This window comes from Eubalaena glacialis, chromosome X (assembly GCF_028564815.1).
Source record: "Eubalaena glacialis isolate mEubGla1 chromosome X, mEubGla1.1.hap2.+ XY, whole genome shotgun sequence".
Taxonomy (NCBI): Eukaryota; Metazoa; Chordata; class Mammalia; order Artiodactyla; family Balaenidae; genus Eubalaena; species Eubalaena glacialis.
Window position 1 is genome coordinate 137,088,259 of NC_083736.1, and position 19,621 is coordinate 137,107,879.

The 19,621-nt window shown below is 51.6% G+C and overlaps 1 protein-coding gene across 2 annotated transcripts in view; it reads right to left on the reverse strand.

Annotated features, from left to right (window-relative positions):
* Positions 1 to 19,621, reverse strand: part of MECP2 (methyl-CpG binding protein 2) — a 52,375-nt gene that overhangs the window by 2,135 nt on the left and 30,619 nt on the right. The window contains exon 2 of one of the 2 annotated variants that reach the window (XM_061178519.1): positions 382 to 732. In XM_061178519.1, the coding sequence (XP_061034502.1) occupies positions 382 to 732 (351 nt within the window). Of the gene's footprint in view, positions 1 to 381; positions 733 to 19,621 lie in introns of those variants that run through there. The other variant, XM_061178520.1, reaches the window with a different exon arrangement.

Below are 19,621 nucleotides of genomic sequence, written 5' to 3' on the forward strand. Positions count from 1 at the left end.
TGCGTCCTCACTGCTTCCCAGGCGGCCTCTCCTGGTGCCCTCACTGAGGCCCTGGGTAGGCCCTACTGCTATTCCAGCTCCAGATGAGGCCTTGACGGCGGGCGCAGGAAAGCCACACTCTGCTACCCCGGGCACATCTCACTCAGGGCATTGACCTACGTACGCAGTCATTCCAAGCATACCTCGTCGCGCCCGCAAGCGGTGGTCACTACTGAAGCCCCCGACCCGAGGTGGGGTTACGCACACACATTTTCCTGATCAATGAGCAGCAAAGAGCTACCACTCCAAGGGGTCCCCCCATCAGTTTTTTAGCACCGGTCCCTGACACCCCGCCCACCCGGCCCTCCCCCCTCTGTAGAAACAGGAGTCACCCTTACTTACTTGATCAAATACACATCATACTTCCCAGCGGAGCGGCCAGATTTCCTTTGCTTAAGCTTTCGGGTCCAACCTTCAGGCAGAGTGGGGTCGTCGTACATGGGTCCCCGGTCGCGAATGATGGAGCGCCGCTGTTTGGGGGAGGCCGAAGCTTCTGGCACGGCTGGGGCCGAGCCCGACCCTTCCGAGGTCTCTGCTTTACCTGCCTCTGCTGGCTCAGCAGAGTGGTGGGCCGCTGGCTGCAGGGGCTCATGCTTGCCCTCTTTGTCTTCTTTCTTATCCTTCTTCACCTTTTTAAACTTCAAAGGTTTATCCTTCAGGCCCTGGAGATCCTGTTCTTCTGCCTTTTCTTCCCTGAAGTGTTAAACAAGTACGTAAGTATCACGGAGAACACACTGGTTTGCAGAAAAAGTGAGCCACAGCAGGCCCCGGGCGCCCCAGCGTGGGCAGGGCACTGGGAGAGGGGCTGCCCTGCCAGTGCTCGCCCAGATCCAGATGCCCTTCCCCTTCACAGATCATTTCAGAGCCCTTGGGCTGCTGACGGCGATGGCCCACCGCACCCTACCTGCGCCGTGGTCACCCTGAGTCCCGCTCCTAGCATGCCTGCACTGAGAAGGTGGCTTCTCAGTGTTACGAGCTGTGCCCGAGGGCCTCCGTGTCTGACGGATGACAAGAGGCCCTCCTCGACTGCCGGAGAGGGACCTACCCACCAAAATGGAGGGGGGCTCCTCGTCACGAAGGCCTGGCTTGGCTGTTACTACAGCTTCTGTGTTTTGGGTTTTCTCAAACGTGTGCTCAATAAAAACAGCACAGTACAACTTGCTGACGGGAAGAGTTCAACAGTGCCCCTTGGGCGGTGGCGCAGAGCACAGCGCTGCGGAAAAACAGGCAAATTTGGAGCAAGCCAACCTGAGCTCAAATGCTGACTTTGCCATTTCCAAACACGACCTGAGCAAGTGAGCGCAACATCCTGTGCCTCGGTTTCCTCATCTCAACAATGGGTCAACAGCCCAGAGGGAGAAGAGTCACAAAGGACACTGGCGGATGTGGGTAACCAGACACTGCTGCCCAGGGTTGTGGCGTGAGAAGAGGAGCAATCCCAGGTCGGGGCGCCTTTATCACCAGACGCTCCTGACGACACAGGGCCTTGGCCTTGGCCAATGCGATGGAAGACCAGGAGAACGGAAAGGCGCAGAAGAAGACGCTCCTCATTCCAGGGCGGGCACCTCCCCATTCCTTCGTGCCGACAGAACAGTTCCTTCCCTGTGCTGCCGTCCCGCCCGGTAGGTCCCCTCCTTGTGTACTTCGGCAATGGTCACTGTGAGGCCCCGGGATCAGGGTCTGGCCATGCTGCTCTCACGGCCGGGCCAAGAGGGCAAGAGCACTACCCGGGCCAGGGAGGCTCAGAATCAGCCACCCGAGAAGCCCGCAGCTAGCAGCTCAGCTCATCCGGGAAAAGATCTCAGTCCCAGAGCCACCTGGGCCCGCGTGGCGCACGTCGGCACCAGCCACCACCTCACGTCGGCCCACCCCAAGTGACTTCCCTTCTTGGCCAAACCGTGGAGACCGCAACAAAGGCACCACGGCGTGCCCTGGCAACCAGACTCCAATGACGTGGCCAAGACACCGATGGCGAGTTCGCACCAGGAACACTCAGGTCAGGCGTGCGGAGACAGGGAGGGCGCGCCCCGACCTCCTCCCTATCCTGGCTCCGCCTCCAGAAGTTTAGAGCCCCGAGTGTGAGCTCTAGCACACAGCTGACTTTCTAATTCTCCAGGCTTAGCTCCTTGATGGGAGAGGAGAAAGAGCCCTGGGCAGCTTCATGCAGCCCGCAGCCCACTGTCACCACGGGAACCTGGGCTGTCCCGAGCCAGAGAAAAACACTGCACTGATGGCAAAGGCTGGCTTCTTCAGAGCCCTCATCTGCATTCCCCTGATAATTTAACTATGGCAAAGTCAAGCACAAACCACACGCCCCAGGAATGCGTCTTAGGTACAAGCAAGGGTGCCGATGCCATCTAGGGCCAGCCCTTCTAGAAATCTACCCTGAAGAGACACCCGCAGAAATGCAAAACAACAGATGCACGATGTTTCTGGCGACAGCATTCTTTTCACCGGCTCAAGACTGCGGCCAAGCCAGACAGCCGCCGCCAGAGACCTGCTGGGCAGATGCCGACGTGCGCACCACGGAGAGCCGGGCGGCCCGAACCGTGGGTGAGGGACCCCCAGGACCTCCTGTGAGGGGAACACCGTACACTGTAGGCAGCCCTCTGGGGGAGAAAAGAAGGGGACTTTAGGAAGCAGATGGCAAAAACGAAGGGAACCAGTCCTGGCACGGGGTAGGCAGGACCAAGGTGAGGACAGGAGCGAGGCGAGACCTCGCCGGGTGTGCCAAACCAGAATTTCAATTTCTGAATCATGTAAAAGTTTACATAACCAAAACCAAAATGAAAACAAAAGGGAACAGAAGGGAACATGCCTAGCATCCATGGAGGGGAACCAGGCTGGCCTGGGGAAAAGTGGGGGGCTCCAGTTCTGGGGTGGCCTGTGGGGTGGAAAGGCAGGGCAGTGCACAGGGGTGACAGAAGGGTCAAAAGGACGTGGGCTGAAAGGGCTCCTCTGTTGGGCTACGCAGTGACCAGGTGACTGTCCAAAAGAATGAACTGATTAGAATATAGTTAAGAAAAAACCCACTTGGTGATGTTGGGGGAAGGAGAGAAAGACATAAAGAAAGTGAGGGTCCAGTGGGCTTATGGGGGAAGAAGGTTCCGGGCAGGAGAGAGGCCTCGAGGGGGCACATGGGGCTGTGTCGGGTTTTATTCTGAGCGTGATGGGATCCCTTTGGCTACCATGTGGAGAATGGCCTGTGGGGGACCTAAGCGGGCAGCAGGGAGCCTGTGGGACGCCTCTCGGGGCGCTCTGGGCATGTGGTCCAGGGCGAGGAGGGCGAGGAGGGCGAGGACTGGGGACGTGACCAGGAGGCGGAGCAACAGAGCTGGCCGGTGTGGGGACGAGGGCCGGGGATGAGCTGAGGACCATGGCCAAAGCCTGCGAGGACGGTGATGCCACCAGCTGAGGACGAGGAAGCCTGGGCCAGCAGCAGGGGGGAGCCACAGCCACGCCCGCGTCGAGAAGCTGAAGGAGCAGCTAACACAGACAGCACTGTAACCAGCTACACTTCAACGTAAACAAAGCAAAAGAGGCGCAAGGAGGGGAGACCCCTGTGCCCGGACTCTGACTTGGCCTTAATGAACTGTTTGGATTTTTAGAATTTTTTATTGTGATAAAACAGACATAACATAAAATTTACCTTTTCAACTGTTCCTAAGTATGCAGTAAATGAAGTTTCAATAGCACCAAACATGGGAATAAAAAGACCTTTAACTCTATCTGTGATTATTCTAGCTCTTTTAAATCGAAATTACTTGGGACTTCCCTGGTGGTGCAGTGGTTAAGAATCCGCCTGCCAATGCAGGGGACACGGGTTCGAGCCCTGGTCCAGGAAGATCCCACATGCCGCGGAACAACTAAGCCCGTGCGCCACAACTACTGAGCCTGTGCTCTAGAGTCCGCGAGCCACAACTACTGAGCCCGCGAGCCACAACTACTGAGACTGCGTGCCGCAACTACTGAAGCCCACGCGCCTAGAGCCCGTGCTCCGCAACAAGAGAAGCCCCCACTTGCCGCAACTAGAGAAAGCCTGCGCCCAGCAACGAAGACCCAATGCAGACAAAAAAAAAAAAAAATTGAAATTACTTGAAGCAACTGTGAGTATATGGTGATTTTCAATTCTGTGCATTGAGGAGCACAGACGTGTTTGGTACTTTATTTTCTGACTGCTACTTCTCTGCTTAAAAACAAATAAAAGCCCACGAAGAAGTCTGGAAGCCATTCTGCTGGGTGTGGAGTGGAGGCAAAAACGATGGAAAACAGGTAATCCAAGTGAGTTTACCCTCGGCCCAGCCACCTGCTCAGTGCCAGGGTGACCTGAGGGAGGGGGCCAGGCTGGGGTACTAGGCGAGTACTCAAGGCCCCCCACCAGGAGGGTTATAGGGTTTGTTGAAACACACTTTTTCAAAGAAACCAAACAGGGACTTCCCTAGTGGTCCAGTGGCTAAGACTCTGCGCTCCCAATGCATGGGACCAGGGTTCGATCCCTGGTCAGGGAACTAATATCCCACATGCAAGCCGCAACTAAAAGATCCTGCATGCCGCAACTAAGGATCCCCCATGCTGCAACTAAAAAGATCCCACACACCGCAACTAAAAAGCCCGCATGACGCAACGAAGATCCCACGTGCTGCAACTAAGACCCGGCTCAGCCAAATAAAGAAAGAAATATTAAAAAAAAACAAAAAAGAAGAAACCAAACAGCCCTCCAGACCGTGTATCTCTGCATGCATGTGCGCACACCCACACACCTGCTGAGAGGACCGTGAGAACTGAGCACCTAGTTCTTAAGTTCACACATTTTAGAGTTGGGGATATTCACCTGTTCAACTCTTCAGTGTTACAGGTGAAAAGAAAAGCAAGTACAACCAGACAAGGGAACCTGCCTGAGGTCATGCCTGAGTTGACGTGTGTTCATCGACTGCCCTTGCCCTGAGCCAGCCTCTGCTAGGGGCTGGGAGGCCAGGGTAGAACCAGCATCATTCTCTGGTCTTCTAGAGCTCCCAATTTCGGGGGGTGGGGGTGAGGGGAGGCAACAAAGAAAGAGCGATCCTCTCCTCTGTTCCAGGCACAGAGGAAGCCCAGACACAGCTGGGTGTTTAGGGCTGAGGAGGAGTACTTACCCCAGGCCAACAAGGAGTGCTCCAGGCAGGCCAGACCAGGTGGGCCCGGGCGGCACTATCAACAGCCCTATCCTGTCACCACTGTGACACCCCTCCCTGGAGGGAGAAGCATTCTGTGTAACAGTGGCTCTGGGCCAGCCCTCGCTCTCGTCTTCCGAGAGGCCTTCCCTGCTCCCCGCACAGTGTATTTTGAATATGCCACCCCGCCGCTCAACCCCCCAGACAGCGTGCATCTTCCTTCCTGCCATCTCCCTGCTCGGTGCACAGGAGCAGCGCTTAATAATTCTGCCAAGGGATGATCACAACGCACATGTTATGCTACCTCCGCTTCCTCAGATGGCCCCATTCCCCTGCCCATCAGCTTCAAGTAGCAGGGGCTAGTTTAGCACGCAAAGCAATAGGCTTGAGTCAGTGCGTACACGATGGCTTTGGACGCCTGGGCCCTGGTGGGTCGGGGTTGGCAGGAGATGACGCTGGAGCGGTCACTGAGGGCCCAGAAAGGCAGATGGTGACGTCTACAGTGACGGAGAGGGAGGGGACCCGGAGGACAGTCATGCTGGGACGACAAGTCCCAGGCTTCCACAGATCAGCTCCCAGCAACGAGGCAGACAGGTCTGCAGAGACTCGTCTTGCTGAAACTACTAAAAATGCCGGACCGAACATCTTCTAGAAGATATTATAGAGGACAGTGTTTAAAAAGTCTTACCTGTACTCACAAGCTGGCCAGAAAGTAAGGAATACGCAGGCTAAAGAGGCAGGGAAGGAGGGAGGGGTCCTGTTCGGCGGAGGAGGCCGGGGAAGAGCCAGGGAGGAGCAGCCTGGGAGAGCCCAAGGACAGGGCCAGCCTACACGCTGGCGGGCCTGGACTCTTCGAAATGGGCTGCGGCGTAAGGAGAAAAGGAGACTGAAGAGACAGGACAACAGGAGCGACGCGCCGTCCTGGGCTGGCTCCCTGGTCTGGAGGCGCTAAAAGGGGGACGTGCCTATGGCTGCACGTGAGCTTGATGCTGAAGTCCCCGAGTGCCCGAACTGCCCCGGATGAATGCTCTGAGGAGGGCCATCCTTCAGGGCTCAGGAGCGCGATGGAGCGACTGCCAGCGGCGCGGGGGCAACGGGCAGCGTGTCCACAAAGGGGGAGATGACAGCAACATAACCGGAAACTGTGCTGCTGGACAGGAATACTTTAGAGCCGCTTCGGTCAAGCTTCCTAACAATTAAAGAGAACGCCTTCACGTTACATGAATACATTAAGAGAAAAGGCTGAAAACCTCGCAGAAGTGCCTTCTTGTCGTGGCTCAAAGAACTGCAATGTTTTCAACAGCGTTATGCTCTGTATGGTGAAGCCGTGAGTGTGAATGAAGGTGTCGAGGTACTTCCTCGTGTTAAAAAAAAAAAAAAAATCACTGCCAAAGGCAGCCTTGCCTAGGACCTGACTTCTAATACTGATGGAACAACTAATCTGTGCACTGTGTGGGGGAAATGCAGGTATCACATTGAAGCAGAAGGCCTTCACAAATCTTAAATATCTACGAAGACTGAGAGAAGGCTCTTGTGTGAAAAAAACATCATTTGGTAATTTTGCTGCTAAAACGAAAACATTAGATCAAATCCTTCCTTTGATCTAGCAAAGGAAAATGAGAGTTGCAGGAATCTTGATTTCAGGCCAAATCATTGTATCCCGAGGGGTTTGATGGCACTCTTTTGACCCGAGGCTCCTGTGCATTCCAGGGGTGCAATCAGCCGACAGCTGACATGTGCAGCTGACCAGACAACTGCAGCTGAGGTGTGACTACTCTATCTCCAAGGCTTCCAGATTAAAAAACAAAAGAAAGGCCACAAAGCCAGGTGAAAGCCACAGCTAAAAGGTGTTCTTCACTTGAATCTGAATCCTGCCCCCTCCAGAGTGAGCTCTAGGAAACCTCCAGAGCCCCAGCAATATCCTGACCTTTCCCAATTTCAGTCATGTTTGCATCAGGCCAATCTCAGGAGATGGAGTGTCTCAGCACCTTTCATTCCCAGTCATCCACCCCATGGAGCTACGTAAGGAGCCCAAGTACCACAACAAAGCCACGAACCAGAAGGACAGGGTGGCGGCCACCTCCCCAGGTCAATGGTCAGGGACCAGAGGAGAGAAGTGGCCTCCTGGCAGTGGCTGCTTCCATCCTCCAGTATGAGCTGCAGAATCTCAGAATCAAGGGGGCTTCTCTGCACGAATCAATAAACGTAGCAGCGCTTTGAGACGCCAGCTTTGGCCCCTTTAAAGATCTGAGAGAAATCAAACTGGCACTGGAAGAGGGTCTCAGTGGTCTCTGGGGAGCAAAAGAGGGGATGGGGTTCAGCTCGAAGGCTTCAATGGTGGAACCTGAAGTTTAGCAGACCAGCTCTGAATTCAGTGTATTTTTTAACACCCCAGTTTTTAGAAGATGCAAGAAACTGTCTATGTTTTGAAAAGCTAAATAAAACACAGTTCTTGCCACCCAAAGGTAGAACCCTCCCCAAATGAAGGCAATCAGCACCATATGGTAAGTCTCATCTTGATAGCGTGAGTCTACCACACATGGGAAAGAGAAGTAAGTTTGAAAAAACACTGCCACTGTGGAGAACAGTCAGGCAGTTCCTCAAAAAGTTAAACGTGGAGTTCCCATGTGACCCAGCGATTCCACTCGTAGGTATGGACCCCAGAGAGCTGAAAACAGGGACTCGAACAGATACTTGGACGCTGATGTTCGTTAACAGCACAATTCACAGTAGCCACAAGGTAGAACCAACCAACCCAAGTGTCCAGGTACACATAAGTGCAGAAACAAAATGTGGTCCGGGGCTTCCCTGGTGGCGCAGTGGTTAAGAATCCGCCTGCCAATGCAGGGGACACGGGTTCAAGCCCTGGTCCGGGAAGATCCCACATGCCACGGAGCAACTAAGCCCATGAGCCACAGCTACTGAGCCTGCGCTCTAGAGCCCGTGAGCCGCAACTACTGAGCCCGCGTGCCTAGAGCCTGTGCTCCGCAACAAGAGAAGCCACCGCAATGAGAAGCCCACGCACCGCAACCAAGAGCAGCCCCCGCTCGCCGCAGCTAGAGAAAGCCTGCACTCAGCAACAAAGATCCAACGCAGTCAAAAACAAATAAAAATAAGAATAAATTTATTAAAAAAAATGTGGTTCATTCATATAATGGAATGTTATTCAGCTTTAAAAAAGAAGGAAACTTGGGAATTCCCTGGCGGTCCAGTGGTTAGGACTCCATGCTCTCACTGCTGAGGGCCCAGGTTCAATCCCTGGTTGGGGAACTTAGAGCCCACAAGTCCCGTGGTGGGGCAAAAAAAAAAAAAAGAAGGAAACTCTGACACCTGCTACAGCATGGATGGACCTTGAATTGAAGATGTTATGCTAAGTGAAGTAAGCCACACACAGAAAGACAAACACTGTATGACTCCATTTATATGAAATGTCCAGAATAGGCAAATCCAGAGATTGAAAGTAGATTATTCATTGCCAGGGTCCGGGGGTAGTGGGTAACAGGGAATGACTCCTAACGGGTACAGGGATTTTTTTTGGGGGGGGGCGAGGGGTGTAATGAAAATGTTCTGGAACTAGATAGAGGTGATTGATGATTGCACAACATTATGAGTGTACTAAATGCCAGTGTACACTTTAAATGGGTGAATTTCATGGTATGTGAATTATATCTCAATTTTTATAAGAACCCACTAAAATGACAGCTGACTTCACCAATCACCCTAAATCATAAAGGCAGGTTTTATGACGCTCAGGCAAGTAGCTCTGCTGTCCATGTGAGAGAAATTGGCGAATGTGGGGACCTACGGTGACACATGCTAGACTGGACCACGCTGACCTGAATGCCATCTCTGAAACCCAGGACACGGTAACCACGACAGTCAGAAAGGAACCTAATCCAAGAAGTTTAATGACTAGGCATTTAGTCAAGTTGAAGGTTGTTGGCTAAATATTCTGAGGGTGTTTGATCTTTTTTTTTTATTGTGGTAAAATGCATGACATAAAATTTACCATTAGCAGTACCTAGTACATTCACAATGTTGTACAACCATCGCCACTATCTAGTTCCAGAACATTTTGTCACCCCCCCCCGGAAGAAATCTTATACCCACTAAGCATGTACTTCCCCAGCCCCCCTTACTCCCAAGCCCCTGGCAACCACTAATCTCTTTTCTGTCTCTATGGATCTGCCTGTTTGGACCTTTCATATAAATGGAATCATATAATATATGGCTTTTTGTGATAGGCTCCTTTCACTCAGCATAATGTTTTCAAGGTTCTTCCACACTGTAGCATGTATCAGAACTTCTTCCCTTTCTATGGCTGAGTGACATTCCACTGTATAGACACACCACACTTTGTTTATCCGTTCATCTGTTGATGGACATCTGGGTTGCTTCTACCTTTTAGCTGCTGTGAATATTTGAGTACAAGTTTTTGCACGGGTGTATGTTTTCAATTCTCCTGGGTCTATACCTAGAGTGGAATCGCTGGGTCACACGGGTACTCCATGTTTGACTTTTTGAGGAAGCTCCAGACTGTTTTCCACGTGGCTTCCTTTGGGGGTGATGAAAATGTTCTGGAACTAGACAGGAGTGAAGTGGGGTGGCAGAAACTGCTTCCACTCTGGAATGCCTAGCAGGGAGGGGCAAGCTTTGAACAGAAGTCATCACGACAAGGACACTGGGAGTGGGGTGGAGGTGTTTCATGTCACCTACTCACTCATTCGGTAGCTGACAATCTAGGTAGCGGGCCCGAGCTGTGCTGGGGCCAGGGCTGCTCCGGTAACAAGACACGCTTTCTACCTGCATCCATTTCTTCTCTTTCTCCTGGTACAAACAATCTTCTAAAGCATACAGTCAATAATGAAATCATAGCGATTTGGATGAGTGCTGTGAAAGGGGAGAGAGCGGGAGCCGGGGGAGCGCTCCGGAAGGCGGTGCGGGGGCGCTGCGGGTGGGGGAAGGATCGGGCCCGGCGTGATAAGCTGGTACAGTCGTGGACCATGACTAAAGCCAAGCTGGGTGGCTTCACCACCAACTGTCCCCACGCAGGCCACTGCAGAGGGGGCTGGCCAAATGAGTTAAGAATGGGAGAAAACCAAGAAGTCAGTCGTTATGACTGACGTTTTTGTGATTTCATCTCTTCCCCTGGACAGCCTGTGTCGTGAGCATTTGCTCCCCGGCCTCCACATCTAGCTACGTCTCTTCCATCGTGTCTCCTCCACGCCGCAGGGTGCTCACGGCAACCCTTCTCACAAACGGGGCAGAGCTGGCCTCCGGTGCCCTCACGACAAATATCCAGCCTTCAGGTCCCCACAGCCAGTCTGCACGGGCGCTCAGGTCACGCCTGCCTCTTTGGTCCCCAGCAATAGATTCCCACAGCTCCTTCCTGCTGCAGTTTTCTGTCATTACTGTTTTCCTCTCACTTGAGGTGATGCCCTTGTTTTCATTGCTGTGCCTCTCACTAGTGTAGGTCACCCCGCAGCTGCATGCCTGACAGACTTGCTTCCCGATGATGACATAGGAGCCACTGAAATGACCAACAAAATAGAAAAAAGGGGAAATGTGTCTGTCAGAGCTGGCAAACAAGAGGGTGCCACCAATGGCTGAGGCACCGTGAGCGATGCCAAGGAGGGACCTGCCAGGGGGGTCGGTGGTGACAGGATGCCCCCCCACCAACAGAGGCCGAGGAAATCTTCAAGGTCACAACGGTGGGACCCAGAAGCCAGGCTGGCTGAAGTGCAGTTTGCCGGTGGCAGACGGAAGGGCCTAGAGGCCTACACGGCAAGGCCAGCAGCAGGCTGGGCAGTGGGCAGCAGCGGGCAAGCAGTAGGGACTAATCTCTATCCCGTAAACAACTCTGGGGACCGGCTAAAAAGTAACTAACATGCCTGGTGACAAGACAAGTATCAACCAGTGAGTGGCTTCCCTGTGTACAAATACTAACTGGGTAGAAAATACAATGGGAACATTGACTACCGGCTCTCCAGCGGAGATTTACCTAGAATCAGCGCCTGTGAACAGCCAGAGAAAAGCACGGAGGGGTGGCAGGGCTGTGACGTGCTTCTTGTGACCACTGCATCCTCCCGCCACACAACAGAATCAATTCCACATGGATTAGACGGTTAGGTTCAAACGGCGGGTTACAACGTCCCACAGAACTGCTCTCTCCCAACGCCTAATAAAATGAGAAACACACAGACGTGGGGAGGAGGAGTGTGAAGGACAGAATTCAGCAAACGAAGGAAAGGGACATAAAATCGAACGCAGTACATTTCAAAACCTGGCAGCCAAAGAAAGGATTCCAGAGAACAAAGCAGCAGCAAGACTGAGCTCCTGCCTCACCCCTGGAAGCCGTGCTGGGGAGCCCACAACACCCCGAAACCTCTCCTCACTGAGCTGGAAAGAAGCAACTGGGTAGGAGTCTGTAACTTTTTCCTTTTAGGCCCAGGAACTACAGAAGCTGCAACCGGGAGGTGCAGGAGAAACAGGTAAAGCACCCAGCGAGCCAGGCCAGGGGACGGGGACCACTGGGAACCTGGGGTGGCCCCTTCCCACATCCCTTATAGGAATGGCATACATGTCCTTCAAGCGGCTAGACTGAACCCTGGCGTAAGACAATTAACACAATTCCTAGGCTAGAGAGAAGACTCCAGATGCTGCCGAAGAGTCCCCCTGACTGCAGCTCCCCCACGTGTGCAGCTTGTCTCTGCCCACAAGAGAACGAGCTCATGACAGCCCAGAGGAGAAAGCAGTGAGAGAGGATGCCAGAAGACTGGGAAGAGAGAGCCAGAACTCCCCTGCGGCACCAAAGCAAACAGAACGACTGGATGGAGCCGTCTAAGCCTGCGCCAAGTTGACAAGAAACAACACGGTAACTCTAGAAACATGGCCAAAAGCAAAAAAAAAAAAAAAAAAAAAGGGAGGGGGATGGCTCAGGAAAGGCAAAATCCCACCAAGAAGAGAATACACAAAAGGAAGAGAAGGAAATTCCTCACAACTTTATAAGAACATGTTCTCAATAATAGTTCAAAGATGAGAAGATAAAACACAGTAAGATGAAAGGGCAAATTCCCAACCTAGGGAAACAAACTGCAGACCAAAACACATCATTACGGAACTAATAAATACATTTAAAAACAGCCAGAAACAGAATATACGTAGCTGAAAATCAAACTAGACACACAGTGTATGCAGATGAAAAAGACAAAAGCTAAAGCAATTAGAGTGAAGCTAATAGCACTGGAAGAGAGACAAAGACAATCCAACATAAGGATAATTCGTGTCCCTGTAGTAGGGAACCCCAAATGGCACATAGATGCCATCAAAGATATAAGACGACTAACCTGAAACGAAGAGGAGCTGCATCTGCAGCCTGAAAGAACACACCATGTTCCCAGGAAAATGTGATAAACAAACACCACGCACCAGCGAGAGGGACCGTGGTCAACCTCCTCCATTTCAAGGATAAAGAATTCATCAAGTGCCCCAAGGGATCATGTAAAGAGGGGCCCAGGCGTTAAGGACTAAGGACCAGCAAGAGCCAAGGCCCCGACCCCAGGAACAATCTGGCATGTTCCAGGAAAAGCAAGAATGATGGGCTGGAGCCAAGTGAGCAAGGCGCAGAAAATGAGCTCAAAATGAGGCAGGCCTGGCTACATAATTTGCAGGGCCCAGTATAAAATGAAATTGCAGGGCCTCTTACTCAAAAATGGAGAATTGTGAGATGGCTGCAGTAGAGCAGTAAACCAAGTGTGGCTCTTCTAAGCCCTGGGCCTTATATAGGCTGCATGTCCAGGAAGCCGGCCCTGCTACCAGGAAACAGACTTTAGATTTCACTCTGTGAGGGATGAGAGGCCCTCAGAGGGTTTTTCTCAGCGGAGTGACATGATCAGATGAGGAGTCTGAAAAAGTTCACTCTTAATGGAAAATACAGTGTGAGGGGGGACGAGGGGGCAGGGAGACGCAAGGTGCTGCGGGGTGGACTCACGGTTTGGGGTACTGAACGTTTATTAGGGATTGACACCCGTGAACGGAAGGGAGAGGAAGCAGATCTGGGCAGGGGAAGAAGCTGAATTGCAATGCAGGCTCAAGAAAGCTCCAGGCCACCTTGGGCAGTGATGGCAGGGCAGTGGTTTTATACCCCCTGCCTCAGCCAGCCACCTGGGCACTGCCCTGGAATTGGCGTGACCGAGTGAGGAAGTGCTCACAGCTGAGGCCAAGCCCAAAGGAGCCAGCAGCTGGAGGCTGCCTGCGGACTGCACTTCTGGCTGGGGACCCACACAGTGACCTCCTTGCCTGCTGTGTGGGGCTACTGCAGAGTCTAAGCAGGCGATGCGGTGGCTGCTCTAGGTGCCATCAGTGGAGGGCATGTGTGTGCTGGGGGCAGGGGGAGCGCAGGAGATCAAGGATTCTGACTTCCATATTTTGTGTGTTCGATGTTGAGGCATTTCGCCTTCTACAGGTCTAGGCTGGAGACAGAGATCTGGTAGTCATTGGCGCAGAGGTCTGAAGAGCCAGGTGAGCAAGTGAGGGCACCTCAGATGTTTGAGTGTGGACAACTTTCCTCCCGTTATCTGGAGTTGTGACAAGGAGAAAGAGTCAGCAAAGGAGACAGACAAAGAGGAGTGAGGTATTAGAAAGACGATCAGGTGTATCTGTCCAGATTATTGGTGGCAAGCAACAGAGACCAACTCTAGCTGATTTACACAGACAAGGACTTGATTAAACAGCTACTGGAAGATGGAAGGTGGTGGTGATGTCTGCACAGTATAAATATACTTCATACCATGGAACTGTACACTTAAAAATGGTTGAAATGGTAAATTTTTTCATGTGTATTTTACCCAAATAACAAAAATTGGGGGGAATAAAAGGCTGTTAGGTGGCCAGAGGGTTGGAGAAACAGGTTTGAACCTAGTTAGCCAAGAACAATATTCCAAACCCTGCTGCCAGGCTGGTGCACGGCAGCCAGCACTGCCTCTGCCACCCTGCAGGGGGCAGCACTGGCCGCCAACACAGCAGCCATTGTGGGAGCTGGCTCTGCTCCCTTGGAGAGGGTGGGTCTGACGTGAGAGCCCGAGGCACAGGGCCATACCCCCTTGGAGGGCTTAGGCCATTTTCTTCCATAAAGGGCCAGATAGTAAGCATTTTTTTTCTGCTTTGCAGGCCTCACCGTCTCTGTCACAACCACTCAACTTGCCAGTGAAGTGGGAAGGTAGCTTCAGGCAATGCATAAAGGAAGGAGTGGGGCTGGACTGCAATAAAACTTTATTTACAGAAACAGGTAGTGGGCCAGATTTGGCCTTGGCATGTAGTTTACCAACCACTGTACCAGCTGAAAGGGAAATTATGAAAAGAAGCATATGGCATTCTCAGCGACTACAGTCAGAGGTCACTTGGTCTCTCAGCAAACTCATAGGATGGGGTAAGAGTTCCCTCAAACAAAGAAGGGGGCTCAGATGTGAAGGTGGCCGAAGAAAATAAAACCAACTAAGCCAGTGATGCTGCGCCAGGAGAGGGTGCTGGTGGGGGTCCCCGAAGAGACACAAGGAAGGGGATTTCAGGAGGGAACAGGCCTGTCAAGGGGAGGAATCACCACTGGCCTGGGCAACGCAAACATCCATTAGGGCCTGAGCAGAAGTGGGAGGTGAGGAGGGGGAATACTGAGTAGCCAAGTCTTGAAAAGCTTGGCCAAAGAGGGAACAGAGAACTGGGCAGGAGCTGAGGAGGGAGCGCTTGGTAAAGATGGGAAATTCGAAAACACGTTTGTATAGTGATGGGTGTGATTCACGAGAGGAGGGAAAACTGACAGATTCCTGGGGAGCTAGGAAAACAGGAAGCCTCTGTCACCAGTGGAGCTGTCTGCTAAGAGCTCCAGGGGTGGAGCAGTTTCCAGTGATGACAGAGTCCAGGCTGTGACCTTGGCAGTAGGTGGCCGAGGTCACTGGAACACAGGTGATCAAAAGTTGGGGGCCAAGCACTAGGAGGGCCCCCTATGTGCATGCTTAAGCCACCTGTGGGATAGAATGGTCAGGAACAGAGAGACAAAGACTGTGGGCCTGGCACCAAGTCCTCAGCGGAGGGGGGCTGTCCAGGGTGGCAAGCTCATGATGGGGAGTTGAGGGGCCTGAGCGTCACAGCGTGCTTTTTATCAGCGCATGGATCATGAACACGGAGGACACGCTCCTGTTCGGGGTGTGTGGGCTGGGACAGTCAACAGGCCGCCCTCTGGTTGTGAGGTACCTGCAGGGAGCCAGAGCTCGAGAGGAGAGATCTGACCCAGATGCGGCCTGGGGGCCTAGGAAGGACTCTCTGCAGGAAGGGATAACCGAGGCGAGTCTTCAAGAACCAGGAGGAGGAGGAAATGCAGCATGGGGACCCGGACAAAGGCCAGGAGTATGAGCTCAGTCCTACGTGGCTGAGGGGCACACGGATGAGAAAAGGAGTGATAGCGGAAGAGTCAGGAGTCGTGTGAGGGGCCTTGACGCCACTGGAGGACAGGGGCCCCACTCTCAGGTTTACAGCAGGAGAGTGAGATCTGACACTAGGGACTGCGTGGCAGGGAGAAACGTGGAGGAGAGCTGGAAGGGTTGAATCAGGCCGGTGGCGGGAGGAGGGCAGGAGACAAGAGGTGGGAAAAATAAAGGGCAGGGCTGGTGACACTCGGGTTCGCAGCCTGCGTGACCGGTGCTGCTATCCACCATGACAGAGACCAGAGGACACGGGCTCTGGCTGTTTGGCCTTCTGATCTATCCACCTTCTCTGGGGGCGGCGGGAGGGTGGTAGGGCAGGCAGTGGGTTGAGGAGAATGGGAGGAAGAAAAAGGGCAAAGCCCTTTAAGTGCCCTGCATGGTAAAACCTGACCAGTGCGAGCCTTTCTCTCACAGAAGGGAAAACAAGTTCTAGTTCCTTCATACTCCTTTTCAGTGCTCTCTGTCGCCACCTAATGGGATGTCAGCTGAAACCCCAAGATTCACCTGTGGGGGACGGGACAGCACCCGGGTGGAGAAGAACCTGCTTGGCTAACTTTAGATCTCTGAAAACACCTCTAGGGTCCACGGGACCCTCTTCTGGAAAATTAGAGCTTCCTGGAGCTAACAGAGACAGGTGTGTGTTGGTAACACCTAATTCAACTTCAGATCATTTTCCACAGACGAGCTTTGACTTGGCTTCTGTGCACTCCCAGGATGCACGATCAAGTCGAGGCGGCTGAGAGAAGCACATCCCTGAAACAAACGGTCCCTTGGTGGGACAAAAATTCCGGGGCACTTGAGCCTAGCTGAGCTGTTTCTGGTTCTAGTGTTTCACGTGCCACCTGTAGGTTGAGGCGGACTTACTTTGTAAATCTGAGAATGCATAAAAATCTTCTACTGAAATGTCTTAGCTTGGGGGGTAATTTACAAAGAGCCACACCCCTTGCTGCTGCCTTCCTCCCAGACCTCTGACAGACCTACAAACGTCACTCACCGAACAAGAAGAGTAACGAGTGCCACACCAGAGATGCCAAGGGGAGGCTGTGGTGGGCAAGCAGAGGCAGTCACCGGCCCCAGTGGCTTCACCCTAGCAGGGGGCACATGCGGCAACAGACAACTTCATCATCATCTGGGAATACTGGGAGAGAAGGCCGCAAAGCCCAGTGTAGCGGGAGGGGATGAAGGGACGAGGGCCAAAGGACATGACCTGGTTTAACTCCCCTTTCTGTCAGTGAAGAGCTGCAAGAAGGAAATCAATATTTCCAGATGCCATCGAGAAGCTACTAAGATAAATGCTGAGTCTGGTAAGTTCTCACTTGCAGAGTATGGGTAAGGACCAGCCTGCCCTGTGCGGGCTGCTGCAGATTCCATGAGCGGATCCTGATCAGGCAGGCAGACAGCAGTTGGTCCGGAACCACCGCACGAGTGAGTGAGTGAGTGAGTGAGTGTGTGGGGGCGGGGTGGGGGGGGGAAGGACTGAGTGGAGAGGTGATCCCAGGAGCTGACCAACGGGGACGTGGAGATCACAAACATAAACTACTCTTTTGGAAAGCTTGGCACAGAGAAGATGCGAAGCATCCAGAGGTAAGGGGCAGGGAGCCAATAGAAGGCCAAGACAGAAGATACACTAAATTTGTGATGGAATCTAAGTTAGCTTTAAAAGGATGTTCACTGTTTTTAACATGGGTGTCTTAGCTCGGGCTGCCATAACTAAATAGAACAGACTGAGTAGCTTAAACAACAGAAATTTACTGCTCACAGTTCTGGATGCACTAAGTCCAAGGTCAAGGTGCCGGCAGATTCCTTGGTGAGGGCCCTCTTCCTGGCTTGCAGACGGCTGCTTTCTCACTGTGTCCTCATATGGCACGTGGCAGGGAGTGAGATCTTTGGTGTCTCTTCTTATAAAGACACTGATCCCATTGGGCTCCAGCCTCACAACCTCATCTAATCCTAATTACCTCCCAAAGGCCCCATCTCCAAACATCCTCACATTTGGGGTTAGGGCATCAACATGTGAATTTGCGGGGGGGGGGGGGGGGGCGGGGAGACACACAAACACTTTAGTCCCTAACAACGGGGATGCTTATGTTCTATTGTGAAATGGTAAATGAAAAAGCAGGGTATGGCACTACATATACTGCATGACAACAATTAAAACTCATTCCAAGAGATGGTAGTACAACAGTTTGAATGTATTTAGTGCCACTGAAGTGTACACTTAAAAATGGTTAAGATGGTAAATTTTCTGTTATGTGTATCTTACCACGATTAAAAAAACAACTCAATCCAGGAGAAGGCAAGAAAGGAGAAAAAAATAAAGAACAGAAAATGTGGAAAAAATAGAATGCACAAAATAAAATGGTACAGACAAATCTAAATGCATCAGTAATTAAACAGATGTTAACAGATATGACAGACAGAATGGATTTTTTTTTAATCCAGCTATTTGCCATTTTCAAGAGCTACATCTAATCCATAAAGACACAGAAAGGAGGAAAATTAAAAGTGGCAGTGCTGACCAAAAACACAGGTGGTGCAGCACCATTACTATCAGATGAAGCAACATTCAAGGCAAAAGTACGACTAATTACAAAGAGGGTCACTTCATAATGCTAAAGGGTTCGATTCACCAGGAAGACAAAACGGTTTCTAAAACTGAAAACCTGGCCTCAAAGTAAATAATAAAGCCAAAATTAACAAAGCCCCTGGAGAAACTGGAGTTTGTGACACATGCTCCCCAGTAGCGAGGAACTCAAGTAGACAGAACAACAGTAGGAAGAGAGGACGCTTTCATAATCCCAGGGATGAGATGAAGGAGACGAGCTTCCTCTGGCTCCTGCACCCCACCGACAGCCCATGCTCATCCGGGTGGTCCCGCACTGCTCCACAAGCTGTGAGGCGGATGGCCCACAGACCACAGTCTTGGAGCATGGTGCCATTTAGCTAAAACCTTATTTTAAAAAATAGTAACTAGGAAAAAAAAAACACAAAGCCATGTACTTGGAAATTTAAAAAACACATTTCTAAATAATTTGTGGGTCAAAGAGGAATCACAGAGGAAATTTTAAAAAAACCCTTTGAGCTGACTTTAAGTGGAGATGCGACACATTGAAACTTGCTCGATGCAGCAGAAATCGTCTGAGGATCAGCTTTAAATGCTTATGTTTGAAAAGAAGGTTGAAAACCAATGAGCTAAGTTTAGAATTTAAGAAGTGAGAAGAAGAAAACCAGAGAATGTACTCCAAGAAAGTAGAAGATATAATAAAGATAAAATTTTACATAACTTAATGAACCGGAAAGCAGACATACAGTAATACAGGACAATAATGCCCACAAGCTCACTCTCTGAAAGACTAGTAAAACCCAAACAATTTTTACCAAGACAGGGAAAAAAGGGAGAAGGAAAAAGTAACAGCACTAGAATGAAAAAGGAGACAAATACGGATGTTGCAAAGGTTTATAAAAAGGTAAGCATGGCTTCTTGCTAGTAAACTTAGTAACACAGATGAAATGGACAAAAATATACCTTAGCCACACTGACCTGAGCAGGTGCAGGGAAATAAAAATAGGTTTCGAAGTGCGTGTATGTGCACAGAACACCTCAAAGGACACATACAAGCCCCTGGAGGCAGCTGTTCCCTGCAGAGGGGCCCAGGTGGCAGCAGGGACGCTGAGAGACCAAGCATCACTCTAGAGCTCGCACTTTCTGAGTTGTGAACCACGTGCATGGGCCACCTGCTCAACAGCGGATCCAAATGCACCCAGAGACGAGGAAAGGCCTCACCTGACGGCGCGTGCAGGCCAGCCCAGGACGTGGGGCTTGAACTATGCAGCAGAAGCCGATCCCAACATTCGCTGGCACTAGGTCTTTTCTTTCTATTTGTCCTTTTAATCTTTACAAATTTGGTAGGTGAAAATGCCATCTTCTTTGTCTCCATGTGTGTCTCTTTGATTATC